The sequence below is a fragment of the Zosterops lateralis genome (assembly GCF_965231275.1).
Source record: "Zosterops lateralis genome assembly, chromosome: 1".
NCBI classification, from domain to species: Eukaryota; Metazoa; Chordata; class Aves; order Passeriformes; family Zosteropidae; genus Zosterops; species Zosterops lateralis.
This window is the reverse complement of record NC_139762.1, coordinates 111,836,924-111,851,233: the sequence shown is the minus strand read 5'-3', so window position 1 is coordinate 111,851,233 and position 14,310 is coordinate 111,836,924. Positions and strand designations below refer to the sequence as shown.

General features: G+C 34.1%; 1 protein-coding gene across 2 annotated transcripts in view; it reads right to left on the bottom strand.

The window, feature by feature from the left end:
• SNTG1 (syntrophin gamma 1) overlaps window positions 1–14,310 on the bottom strand; it is a 307,633-nt gene that overhangs the window by 34,306 nt on the left and 259,017 nt on the right. For both annotated transcript variants that reach the window (XM_083877299.1, XM_083877300.1), the window contains 2 exons: window positions 10,360–10,476; window positions 6,139–6,210 (listed from right to left, as the gene is read on the bottom strand). In XM_083877299.1, the coding sequence (XP_083733425.1) occupies window positions 6,139–6,210; window positions 10,360–10,476 (189 nt within the window). The remainder of the gene's footprint in view (window positions 1–6,138; window positions 6,211–10,359; window positions 10,477–14,310) is intronic.

The following is a 14,310-nucleotide window of genomic DNA, read 5'->3' as shown; positions in this document are numbered from 1 at the left end:
AAATTTATCCAGATTCACATGGATTAGGGATTGTGTAACTACCTACATGTTGAGGAGAAACAAACTGAAATCACATACAGAATCACAGAAAACATGTACGATCTGGCCAGAGGTGCAGCCATCTATTCCTATCCATATGCATGGTAGGAGCAGCCACACCAAGCTTACACTTAAAAGGATCCAGTGGTGGAAATTCAGTGGCCTTGTCAGGAGCTCTATTCCAGTACTGAAGTTTTCTTTATGGCCTAATTGAAGCCAACTTAGTGTTAGCCTTGATGCCAGTGGACATAGAGATATTTATGACTATTACTATTTCTCTTATCTTAGAAGACAACCGTAATTCTGTTTAGAGGGGGAACAGATCCTCTTTTCTGTGGAAACATTAGATACACTTAAAAGTAGGACAGAAGGCAAACCAAAGCCTGAAAATTACTTCAATTGTTTTAAACTAAAATACTCAACAATTAAGCATTCTTTCCAAGAACTGGCACCTGGCGAAACCCTGGCTGAAAAACTAATATTCATTGGATGCAGCATTAACCTGTTCATAAAAGGCACTTCTGCCTCTTAAGCATTTTGAGTGTGAAGTATTTTAGGGGAATCACATCAGGATGCAAGTCTCCCCATTGAATAAACCATATGAATGATAGACCACAAAATACATTCTCTACCTGCATTTATATATTTATTTTTATTATTTTTAAAATTTATCTGAATACATTAACATTGTCAGTGGTTTCGTATCCTTTTTATATCATCCTTTTCCCATACTTGACTTACTAGAAATGGACAGCATAATTACAGGCAATTTAACTAGGAAAAAGTAACATAACTATGTTTGAGGATTTTACACATACTAACAGCTATAATAAGGAAGGAATCACAAGTCTTCTGAGACACCAAGTTGATCCTGATTAATACAGCAAGGAAATTATAGCTGCACTGATGTGAATGGTACTAACTATAAACACCAGTGATTCACTACCCAGATGTGTTGCCAGCACAGACTGCCTTCCACAGTTATCCTCACATTTCATTTCGGAGCTGATCTGACACTTGAATATGTTTCCTGTTTTATGCTGAATAAAGCTTTATGCTCTAACTGTGAATCTCCAAATGTTTTTGTATGACAATGAAGATAGGAGGCAGGTGACTGAACTATAGAAAGCATTTTGTCACAATTAAAAGAGATGTTTGAGTGAGATGAAGAACATAAGTAATTGAAGCAAAAAGGACAGAGAAGTGCAATTTCTTATGTTATTCCTCATAATTTACCTGAAAAATGTAACAAACTTTTTCCTACCCCCTATACATAATTTTTAAAAAATATTTGAACTATTTACAAATTCATCTAAGGTACTCAAATCTTGTTAAATTATGCACACTTACACATTCACACACTCTCAAAACATACGTTAAAACTGTTAAAACATCAAGAGACTTGTATGTAAAAGACATATACAGTTAAATCAGCTTTTAAATACTGAACAGGATAAGGCCACCTGCCTTTCTGAAGTTAGTGATAGAATTACCTGCTTTTCTGGAATATTGAATATTGTTCAATTGCAACATTAAAATTTGTTGGCCGTTGAATAAAGCATATATTAAAAAATAAAGGATAAGGTGAAACAAGCTTCTAGGAGAATATATTAGAAATAATTATTGATAGCAAATTTTTCCAGCAGTTCTATTGAAAATGTCTCGTAGATAAATTTTAATCTCAAAAGTGGTTTATCTTGCCTTACCAACTTCTTAATATGGATCACAGACGTTCATCCACATGCTAGTGTCACTGTCCCATTACCATTAGTCTGAATAAATGTTGAATAAAGTTGTGATTAAAAAAAAAGTGGTTTAAATGCCATCATCTTCTTACTGGCACCTTTCACTGACTAATCAGCACAGCTTTTACAGTTCCTGCCTTCTTCGCCATTTTAACTCACCTGACTTTGATTTCTACTTGCTTTCTTTTACCTGCTTACTTTTAGGGTTAAAGAGTTCTTCAGTGCCTTGTTTACTCTCTGCTTCCACCCCTTAATCAACAGACCTATTGAATTTTTAATAGATTATTTAATATGCTTACCAATTTATGCATTTACACCCCCAGGTCTTAAGTTATTTGCATCTCCATAAATGCTCTTTTTGCATCAAACATAGCCCACTGCTGTTTGCCATTATTTCACAATGAATAATTTAATTCAATTAAATTAAAACTTGATTTAGCCTCCTTTACCTAGGTTTCATGTCAAAAATTATTATTTCATCCTCAAAATCTTGACAACGAAGAGCTTCATATTTATGTAATATGTATTTTTATCTGGTAGTTTGTAAACTTTATACAGAATCTTTTTTTATATTACATTATTGTTATGGTAGTGTATGAGATTGGTTATGAGGGTTTGGGTTTTTCCTTTTCTATTTTTTTAACTACATAAAATTGTAAATACTGAATTAGGGGATCAATGGTCTTTTGCTGATTTTCTGTCAATAAAACTGGTTTTCATACAGTGAGAAGACTGCTTTCTAAAGTCTACTTTTATGCTTAAAATTTTAAGGGTCTTCCTGGCTACTTAGAAGGTCCTAATAAAATTAAACAAATTACAATAGAGACTCAATGCCTTTCTTCTGCTTCCTTTTCTTTGTAATCTAATACAGAAAATAAAACAAAAAAGTATAGAGTTACAATAAAATAATGATTTATTTGATGAGTATTATAAATATGAATCCACTATCTATAAATCACATAATAATCTCTGACTTCTCTAAATAAGGTGCAGAACATTCTGCCTTTTAGCTGCTTGTGACTAAGGTGACTGTGACAACTGAAGCTGGCATCCCAGTCTTCTATACTATTTGTGAAAGGAATCAGAGTCTTTGGAATGGATACTAGAGGAAAAAAAACCAAAACACTAAACACATGCAAGTAAATATAAAGACAACATTGGCCATGGTAGCAGCCAAGTTTTGGGTTTTATTTAATGTCTTTGGACTACATACTCTTCCTGGAGATTAAATTTATTAAGTACTTTGTAGTAGACAAAGTCTTGTGTGTAGACATTAATATTTATTTACTGTTTTAATATTTTTACTGTTACCAGAAGAGGAATTATTCTCTCATCCTGAAGCACTAAAATATTAATATGGATTCAGTAGAATCTGGGAGTTCATATTCTCCACTATTGTACTTCTGTCATGAAGAAAAACAGAGAAATCTCTCAAACTGAGCAAAAATACAAGTCTATTTAAAAAGACAAACTTAGGGTAGGAAATCTCTCTAATCCAGACTTGTTCTTGTGAAGTCCATCAGAAATTTAGTCACAATTAAAGAGTGGAAAATGGAGAAAAAATACTTACAGACATATTAAGTAAAGCTCTTGTGACACGAGAGACAGTTATGAAATTGCCAGTATACACATGAGAAAATACCAGCTACCTTGGGTGACAGTTGCATCCTAAGGAATGCAAGTCTAAATGTGGACTTTTTTTTTAAATAGCTCATTCAAATACAAGCAAACCATGTAATACAGATACACTTTGCTTAGTAAATGATAACACTTAACTCTAAAGCACTACTTCTCACTCCTGAGCTAACTCATACAAATGTTAGCACAGCCTACCTGCAAGTCCTTCTACTTGAAGTGAATATTAGCCAGAGAAGCTGTGTCATTCTCCAAGTCAAATAGATTTATAACAAAAGTAGCATTTGAACTATATATATATGGTACTATAGAAGGGAAGAAGTTTTAAGATGATCACAAAACACAAAACACCAGGGTAACTTTTTTTTATGTGGCCTCTGGTTCAGTAATATCCTTGGGGCTTGTTCAAATGGGTCTAAAACCCACACATTGCTTAAATGGAGACTTTTAAGACACTAGCATAAAAGCTGAACAAAACCTTGAGCTTCTACAGATGTTCAATGCAGCAGTGTAATGGAAAGCTGTTTTTCTTGGTTTTATTTGCTTTTATATTTAGTGAAACCATAGTTAAGTTCTATAGCACCTGCTGTAGAAAACTCGAATATGGTGAAGATTAATGCTTCAATGTCCTAAGTTGCAATTCCATTGCAATGATTTTTCCACTTCCAGTTTTTATTATTTACAGGTTTTCGTCAGCTAAAGAACCTGTCTGAAATGTTTCAGCATTTTATAAGCCTGACCATATTTACAGACAATAAATGAATATGAATAAAGTGATAAAGAAACACATAAATTATATTCATATATTACTTATGCTGGATTTGCCTCTCTGTTAATACAGACTGAGGCTGGAAGATTTACATCTCTTCCCAGACAGTTTGGAGGGCTGGATGACAAAAAACCCCAGAATATTTGTACTCTTTTCTGTGCTTCTACACAACAGGAAGGCACTGGTTTAGGTTTTACTGCTTTGTGGACTGTCTCCTTGGCTGACATAACTTCTGCTACATGGCTGAGAAATGAAAAAAAAACCAAAAAACCAATGTATTGGTATACAGAAGACACAGAACAAAGGGAGGAAAAGAAAAATGGCTAAAATTGCAAGCGAATTAAGAAGAGCATCAACAAAGGCAAATGGCTAAAAGAAAAGAAGGAGGACCTTTAAAATACAGAAAATTATATGGCACACACTCAGTTCAAAGAGTATAAAATATAATAATATAATAAATAAATTTAATACATAAATTTTTGTTCAAAGAGTATAAAAATCTTTGATTATGTCATAAGGAGGAGTCATCCTGGCTCCAAAGCACTTAGTTCTCTGACAAAGAACAGCCACCTTGATGCTTATTGCATTAAGCCCAAGGTCTGACGCAATCAGAGTTTACAAAGAGGATGGGGCAAAAAAGTGTATGTAAGAAGTGGTATTTTTCAACTCTTTCAAAGCCTGACTGTGTTCTTAGAGCACTGTTCTTTTACACCCTCAGTGCAATGCCTTCATGGAGTGAACTACTTGTCCTGTTTCTCCCCTTCCTACACGAGCACTTCTAAGGAGCTGATACTTGCACACACTCGGTAATTGAAGGACACACCACAGCAATGGGATGTTTTGCATTTGGGATGTTCTACTCCTTGATGAAGACTCCAGACCTCACAGGCAATACAGCAGTAAAAGAAAACTTTTCACTTCTCTGTTCAGATTGCTAGCAAAGAGGACTTTTCCAGACTATAAACTTGGTTTTGTTTTGTTTTTTTTCTTTTGAAATCTCAAGTGTAAAAAATTTTTCTGTTTTATTGAGTCATTTCAACTTTAATCTGCCTCCCTAAGGAAAATGCAGTGCATCTATGCAACCTACGAAACCTAAGAAATGTACCATTTATGCCAGCAAAAGATCTCCCCAGTGGGAAACACTTTTAAAAGTATAGCATTTTCATATTTCTTTTTGATACTACTCTGCCTCTGCCCAGATAAAACTACAGAACGGTTAAAATTACCTTTTACGTAATTTGGACCCAAAAACCCCCCAAACCAACATAAAGCAGAAAGCACTTCACATGAATAGAAAATAGCATCTCTTTTCCTTCTCATCTGAGAAATTTTGAGCATCTGTTTTTCACTTTTTAAAACCAAGAAAAGACCAGATAAAATAACTCTGATTGAATTCAGAATTAAAAATTAAAAATTAAAAATAATGTACAATAATGCTCTTACTTAATTTGCTACTCATAAATTTAACTTTTTAAACATGTGTCATTATATGTTCCCATTTATTTCACTTCAGGCAGACTGATGGAAAATGGAAAAAATAAGACAAAAGTTTTCAGAATGGTAGTGCATAATTTAAAGACTCTGCTCTCAGTCCTAGTGAAATCACACATTGCAGCTACTATTTGTTCCATCGACATATTTGAAAACAATCAAACTGCTCACTGTTTCTTTAGGTTCTCCATTAGAAAAAGACATTACAAGAGTTAAATGTGACATTAAAGTGAAGCTGTAAACCCCATACAGCATTATAGAAAAATAAGGTGGGTTTCTAGTCAAAATCAGTTTATTTCCAATTTTGCCATGTCTTCTAGTTCAATCCTGTATCTATTGACACCAGGACTTCTGACATTTGACTTTAAAGAGAAAAAAAGAGATCTCTTTCTGCAAGGTAGTTTATGTTATGCTCTTGTCTGTCAAAGTGGTCATTTGTTTTATAGTTTTTTATCATACCTTGAGAATTTTGCACATTATCTCATAAACTGAAAATGTTTTCTCAGCTCGTGTCCAATCCCAGGTTGTGACCTTTAAAAAACAAAGAAAAAACAAAATAAACAAAAAAGAAAAGTTATTTTTGTTTGTTTCAAGAATTAAGTTTATTTAAAAAAAATCCCTAAACTATTTACATTGATCAAAATATATTCAGGAAGACCAAGCTGTGCCTAAAAGCAACAACTAGCAGGGACCAGACTGTTCCATCCAGGCAACGCTTAGGAGACGTCCTCCCTGTCCTTACGATGCAGTTCCCTTGCGTGCAGCCTGCTCTATGCAAAATGATGATACTTCCCCTGGGAACTTGCAGGGGTTGCTGTGAGACCCTGAGAGGATACAGCCCTTGAATTCATCTCACGGAGCCAGGGCCCTGTCTATTAGAAAACGTGTTTCTCACCACTTTCCTCCTTGTAATTGTATGCCACTATTTGCTCCTAATCACTGACAGTGTTTGCAAATCCATAAAACCAGTCTCCAACCTTGCAACGTCCCAGACACTTAACCCACATGCTTTGAAATCCAAGGGGAAAAAACAAAGCATGAGCCAACACAGGCAGATATTTATTTATTTATTTTCTTACCAAGATTAACCTACTCCTAAATTCTAACAAACTAAGATTTGAAGAATAGTCTTTTTTTTTTCCTCTTTTTTTTTTGGGACTTCACAACTGTTTTTAACTGTATTTTAGGCAACTGTTTTACACAGAAAATGCATATATAAAAGGATTAAGTTAAGTCACGGAAGGGAAGGTGTTAAAACTTAACTGAGACAGAAAGGGATAAATGAATATATTCAGTAAGGGAAGAGGTAAGGATATATCACAACAGTGTATAAAATTTCCAAGGAAAACACAAGCAGAAAACAGGAGAACATTGAAAGTCTAAAAATGCAGAAGTCACATAATAGAATGAAATTAAGGTTATAAATGAAAGAGTAGTTATTTTACTGGTAAGACACTTTGGACAGTGGCCCATATCCAAAGGAAGAGAGCTGTATCAATAAATTTGTTAGGCACAATGAAGAGGTTGAAGAAAACATATATTACTGCTTCTACAAGATTCAAGATAAACTTTTTGAAAAATGTTTAATAAAATAGATTCCAGAGGCCAAAGAACAAAATATTATGAGCTCAATTTATCTCTTATATAAAGAGAAAATAATCATTAATAGATCAAAATTATTTTGATGTTGTATGAGAAAATTCTATCCCTAACTAATTTTTAGTTACAACATTACTGTAATAGAAAGTCCTTTAAGGAAATCACAGGCAGGAATAAAAAGTTCAAAACCACAGTGTTTTAATTCCCCTTCTATTAGAATTTTCTTTATTTGCAGTTATTGTCAAATGCTTGAACTGTGGTTATTAAACCACAAAGTTACCCTTTCTCCTATGGACAAAAAGATAAATTTCTCACCATGAACAGAAAAATGGGGAGAGGAGTCTTGCTAAAGCCTCACTGAGCCCACAACACCCAGTCACATCAGATGAAGTCACATTGTGCCATGAGGAAAAGTCGTCATTGCTCCTGAAGCACAAAGTCATTTGGAGTTATGTTTAAAAATTTACAATAGGCTCCATACTTTGGGGGAAAATATAAGAGCTCCCTCCTCTCCCCTGGTTTTCTGCTTTTGTTTGTACCTGTAAGGGAAATTCTTTTAAGATCAAACCAAAACTCTTTCTGTATTAAGATTTGTGCATAGCAAAATCAATTGTAGGATTAAGACACCCATAGAAATTGCTGCATCATTCACTTTTAATGTTTTAGTTTACAATACTGAGTAGCAAAAGAAAGGGTGGTAGTTGCTCTTTCTCAAGTAAATTTCCAATTATAAATTGTAACAAATCAAAACCCATCAGATTTGACACAATTAATAATTCTAAACAAGGAAATGTACCAGGAAATAATAGAAATAATAATAATAATAAAGTAATTTTCTTTAAAAAATTCAAAATGCAAATAAGAAACACTAGGACTGCTCCTTTATCTGAGCATGGGAAGTAGAAGTACTTTTTATCAAACAGATAAAACACGAGGCAGGGGAGGCTGCTGATAGTCGTTGTTTAAACACATGCTTCCCTAATGTGTTAGACTTTGGCAGAGAGTGGGGAAGTACTTAGTTTGATTTTCTGGTTAAGAAAGCTTGCAGGACATCTCTTTTCAGAAAACAATTTTGTCCAAGTAGTTAATGCTGCACATATAATTAAAACAGTTCTTATTTTAACTACACTTTATACATCTCCTAAAAAGAAACTCTGGAAGTATCATTGAAACTTTGTTCATAATATTTTCTAATCCCTGGAAGAGACGAACCTGAAGAATAGCAAACATAACTGCATGTGTAAAAGTTTGCATATAGAAAATAGGATTTTAGAAGTGTGCAATTATTATATACATTGCATGTTGGAACTGGATGATCTTTAAGGTCCCTTCTAACCCAAACATTCTATGAATCTATGTCTTTAAGGCAGCTCTGTAGGAACTTTCCCTTTGTCCTAAAAAAAGCATGCTTATCATTCTGTTTCCCTCCTACTCCATGAAGAGAAAATATTTTTCTCTGCGTTTGAGCAGTTTTTCTATTTTAGACTAGGAACCAGAATCTGGCAATACAGATTCATTTTGTGCTTGCAGCTGAGCAAGAGCTGTAAAAACTTGAGGATGGATTTCTTGTTTTATACAATAGCAGCTTGCCAAAATTTTCCTTACTCACATCACCATGGTTCAGATTCTTCATATGAACATGTTCCTTTCACACCCATTAATCACCCCCCATCAGACATTTACCACCTACAAGTATATTGTTCCCATAAATTCATGATTCTTAAGTGAAGAGGCTTGTTGTCTCTTCCATAGTTCTTAAAAAAGAACAATCTTCCTCTTCTGAATTGAAAAGGATTTCCCATAATTGATTTTGGTTCTATCTAGTACCCAGAATGGAGTTGGTTTTACTTGATGTGCAGCAAATGCTCAAGGAGGTCTGGCAGACATGAGAGCTGGTTTTGAATCAAGGTGCTGTTCACATAATCTGACATTTTAATCTGATCCTGAAAAATATCCACTAAGAAAGCCAAGTTCCCATTCATAGACCTGAGAGAGCCAAAATCCCACACCCATGAATTAGCCTACAAACATTGAACACATGAACACAATCAGTCCATACTTCCATTCCTCATGATTTTCACATGTTTTTAAACTTTTCGCTAAATGAACAACAATAGTTATTGAAGGCTTTGAACTACCTCAAGAAGAGGTTTCCAAGAGGCGATAGATGTCCCATCTCTGAAAACATTCTAGACCAGGTCAGACAGGCTCTGAGCAACATGCTCCAGTTGAAGGTGTCCCTGCATGCTGTAGGGAGGTTGGACTAGGTGACCTTTAAAGCTCCCTTTCAACCCAAACTATTCTATGATTCTGTTTCAGGCAGGAAGGAGCTACAGCCTGGATCTGACAAACACAGGGTTTAGCAGCAGTCAGAAAGGTCACCCAATAAACAGTAAAAATTAATCCACATGACTCTTACTGCTGCAGGTATGGGACTGCTACTGTCTCCTTAGCAACTGGCTTAAAAGTTAGCTAGAGGATCTTTACTGCAGCTTAGATGTACCATAAGACTGTGAAAGAAAATTCCTTAATATAAGACAAATGCTAAAATTTTGCCCAGTGTTCCCTGTGAGATTCCAATTAAGATATTTAACTTAAACAATTTCATTTGATTCTTCACCTTCCTTTTGGTGCACTCAAGAAACAAAAACTTACATTCAGGATGGAATCTAAAGAGAGACATATTGCCATCTTCACAGCATATAAAAAGCTTTGCTATTTCCCCAAATCTCAGCAGTTTCACTAGAATGATTGTTCAGTTTAAATCTAACCATCTTGCTTCAGGCCTGTTCTGTCTGCCAAAGGAAAATTAAAAGCTCCCTTTTAACATGAGAAAATTTATCTTTTATTTTTCTAAGTGCTCATTTAAGTGGGGGGAAATAAATTCTTACTAGCTACTCAATCATCTGATGAAGAGCGATTTTCTCTCACTTCTGTACCACACACCCTGGAACTTTTCAATGCTGTTAGTTGCTGTCCTGCTAGCCCAAAGAGTCATATCTCATTGTGAAAGACCTGTACACATTACATGACATAATTTTAATAACATTTATTCCCACTAAGCATAAGAAACATACTTACTGGAGGTGCTATAAATTTATACAGGGAAGAGCCCCTCAGTGCTAGAAACTTTGGTGTGTACATTCGGTCCTGAAGGGAGTCTTGTTCCCGTTCTTCCGTCCAGCCCATGTAGACTATCTGACAAAACATCAACAGTGTTGACAATTTCTCAGCAATTTTCTTGTGTTGCAAGTATTACATGTGCATAAGCTGATTTCTGTCAATTTTAACATAGCTGCAAACCTTGAACCCCAGACACAATATGGTACATTGACAGTTTTTATGAAGGATGCCTGTTAGGACAAGGCAAAAACATGAGAAGAAGGACTTTTTGTACTAGTAACAACAAAAAATGTAAACCACAAACTCCAGGGATGTTAAAGGTGTATGCTACATATTTGTTGACAGACCATGTCAGTGCAATTTAATGCAAGTGAAGTGTAAGGAACCACCAGTGAGGAATCCTAAGTCAAGCAACTGCTATTACACAGTAACATAGATCAGCCTCCGCATACATGCAAGTTCACAGTTACGCATTAAACAATAGGATCTTACAAATTTCATTTCCAATTAATGTCAATTAGTTTTTTTTTTTTATTCTCTGAGAATCTCTGTGTAGGAGTTTTGAACCTTTTTGCTTAGAAATAGGAGAGTAGCAGACTGTTTACAGTCACTATTTTGAACAGATTTCAGCTAAGAAATGACCAGAATCCTGTAGACTCTTACCACCACCTGAAGATCTTCTGACACATGTTTGAACTAGAACTTATTCCAACTCACTTTAGGATGTAATTTCCTACCCATCCTATTAATTTTGAGTTATTTAATACCAAATCCTTGAAGAGTAGAAGAACATGAGTCAACACTATGATAACTTCTGGAGAACCACTGAACAGCGAGTAGACACATCATGGAATACTTGATTTATAACCATGCCATTAGTAATAAAATACAGTTTCCAGTGTGCGCTGGTACTCTACTGCTATGGAAAATAGTCAACTCATATTTCATACAGGGCTGCTAATGGGATAGATCTATTTTTAAATGTCTCTGTGAAATTGATTTTTACACTAACAACGAGAGTATGGGACATTCTCTGTCTTAAATGTCAGTAATAATCATGTAAGGAAAATGGTAATAATTATGTAAGGAAAAGGTTAAAAAGTCGACAAATTTGTAAGTGCACTTGGTATGAATGGTATGAATGTCCCTAAAATGAATGTTTTTACTGCATGTTCTATCCTCCCAAATTTTGAATGTTGTGTACTTTTTGAAAAGAAATCTACAGTAGTTTATTTTTTTTACATTTGGGCAGAGAATTTTCAGCAACATTTCTTCATGGAATATGCATTAAAATAAATAGTGGGTCTACTGTTTTTCTTTTTCTCTCTCTTTTTTTTTTTTTTTTTTTTTTTTTTTTTTTTTCCCTCCTTTGGGATTGGGAGGCTATACTTTTTATTGTAACACACTGGAACTTATTAGCTTTTTCAAAATCTCCTTGTAAGAAATCAATGCTACTAGTCTCTGTCACAGTTTGTTGGATATTTTATGGTCTATAACCACAGACAGGGAGAAGGTACATTTTTCTCATACTACAGTGACATCTCAATACTTAATTATTTTGTCAATATCAAACACTAAAACTGTCATATAGTCTCAGGTTGAATGAAGAACATGTGTTGAAGTATCTGCTCGTTTGGTGACTATGGAAGTTTATAAAAGTCAAAAAGAAGACAGATCTGTACCACAATATTCAACCATCAAAAAGAGTGCTAAACACTGTATTGTTTTGCAATAACTAAAAAAGCCATGTTCTCTGAAATCTTCTTTGTTCCTGAATGAAGAACAATTCAGAAGGAAAAAAGAAAACAACAAACAACAAACCAAAAACCCAAACAAACAACCAACTGGTAAAGTAAAAGAAGTTTTAAATTATTTCAATTCAATGTTTATTCAAATTTGATTTCTGCTGTTTCATATGCTCTCCATAAATAGGATCCTCATCCCTCCTACTTGATTGCAGTCTCTAGATCTCAGTGACTGAGGTGGGTTACACAGAAAAGGTATATAAGAATAAACAAACTGTACTACCACGTGTAGAAGTTCGGCAAATTTTTTCTCTCTGTAATTGAAACAAAATACAGGATATCTAATTTCTAGGAAATGAGACATCAGTGCTTCAAAATTAATTCAATTGAATTCATTTGGTTTAATCTTGATTTGTTTCATTGAAATTGGACACACAGTAAGATATCATCTTGCCTGATGGTATTTAATATCACTGTAACACTATGTAATCCCTTCTTAGTGTTTTTCTCTTTCATATTTCTACATCTACTGTTCATCACAATAACAGAATACAGTCATTCATGCTGTGAAGATGTATTGATATTCCACATTTGATTGACTCAATACTAAAGTAGCCATGAAATTTAAGGCAATTGCTCCCTTAGATATTTCTTCCTTGCCTCTGTAGACCATGAGGAAAAATTAGACTGATTTTCCAGACAACCTGCTGTACCAAAAGTTCTATTAACAGAAAAGCATTTCTCCTTCAGACTCAATAACTACTATTCAACAGAGAGAGGAACTGTCAAAGGCTGTATGATTATAATTAGGAATATTTACAAATTTGTTTGAGTGCATGTGCATATCCATGTGTGGATTAAAATAGCACAGGCTATATTCTGGAAAACAAGGCAAAGCTAAACAAATACTTGTTAACTACTTTAATAGATAACTCCAAGAACTATAATAATTTTTAAGTTCTTAAGGTGATCTCAGTTTGTCTAAACATACTAAATATGTGAAAAAAACCTGCAATTTTTTTATACAATGAAGGTGAGAAACTCTTGAAAATTTTCACTTCTGAGGTAAAATAGATGATGTTTTTGAAACATTTCTGTTACCGGGAAACATTTTGATTTGTAAAAAAGCTTTGACCTATAAAAACTTAGAGAAACTTATTTATTGGAAAGGGATTGTAACATAAAAAATTAGTAGTTCATACATATGTATGAACTGAAATATTGGATGAATATGATATATGACTGAGAGTTTTGGACCATATCTCAGTGTATACATGTGGACTTGGCGCATACAGCTTTTCATGAGATTATGAAATTCCAAAATTTCATTTCTGAAAATAAATGTTTGGCATAGACACACAATGAATGGATACGTTAACCACGAATAGTGCATAGCATGCTCCTTTATAAATTAAAAGAATCTAGTTAGTTTTTAATCTTATCAAGTTTTTTTGAGTCCCTATGAAACTGTTGATTATTATCAACAAACATGGCAGGGTGGTGAAATCAGATTTTATTTATGATTCACGTTCCACTTGAAAGATAATTTTTGCAGTCCTGGTTTCTAACTTACCTCAAGCAGCTCATTCTTCAAAATCAAATGGTGACACAAATTAGTTAACTTAGTGGCTGCTAGTTCAGTAACAAAGATTCAAGAAGTCATTATGGTTTATGAGTTGAATCATGGACAGTTTAAAAAATCTATATTGAAATGATAAATGAAACAGGACAATTTCTTCAGTCAAAAATCCATAATGTTATAATTGAATATGTTCTTAAATCACACAGACTTCCTAATCAAGCAAGATAAATTGTCCTATTTTATATCAGTCCAATATATTGTTAAAAATGACTTCAATAGCCTTGACTATCAGAGAGACTTTTCAGAGTTTTTACACAGATTTCATTATATTTTAGGAAGAATAGTAAGACAAGAATACGAGAAAATTTCCCAAAAATGAAATGTAATATGCATGTGACATCATAAAAGGGAGGCAATTCGAAGATCAGAACAGATGCGCTGACAGCTTTTTTATCTTTCAAGTCTGATATTCATACTTACATTATGTGAAACTGTGCTGTAGGGCAACAGGATGAATACGGAATCAGAAGACAAATAAATATGTCAGACAACATAGAGGGAAAGTAATGAGGGATGAGAAAC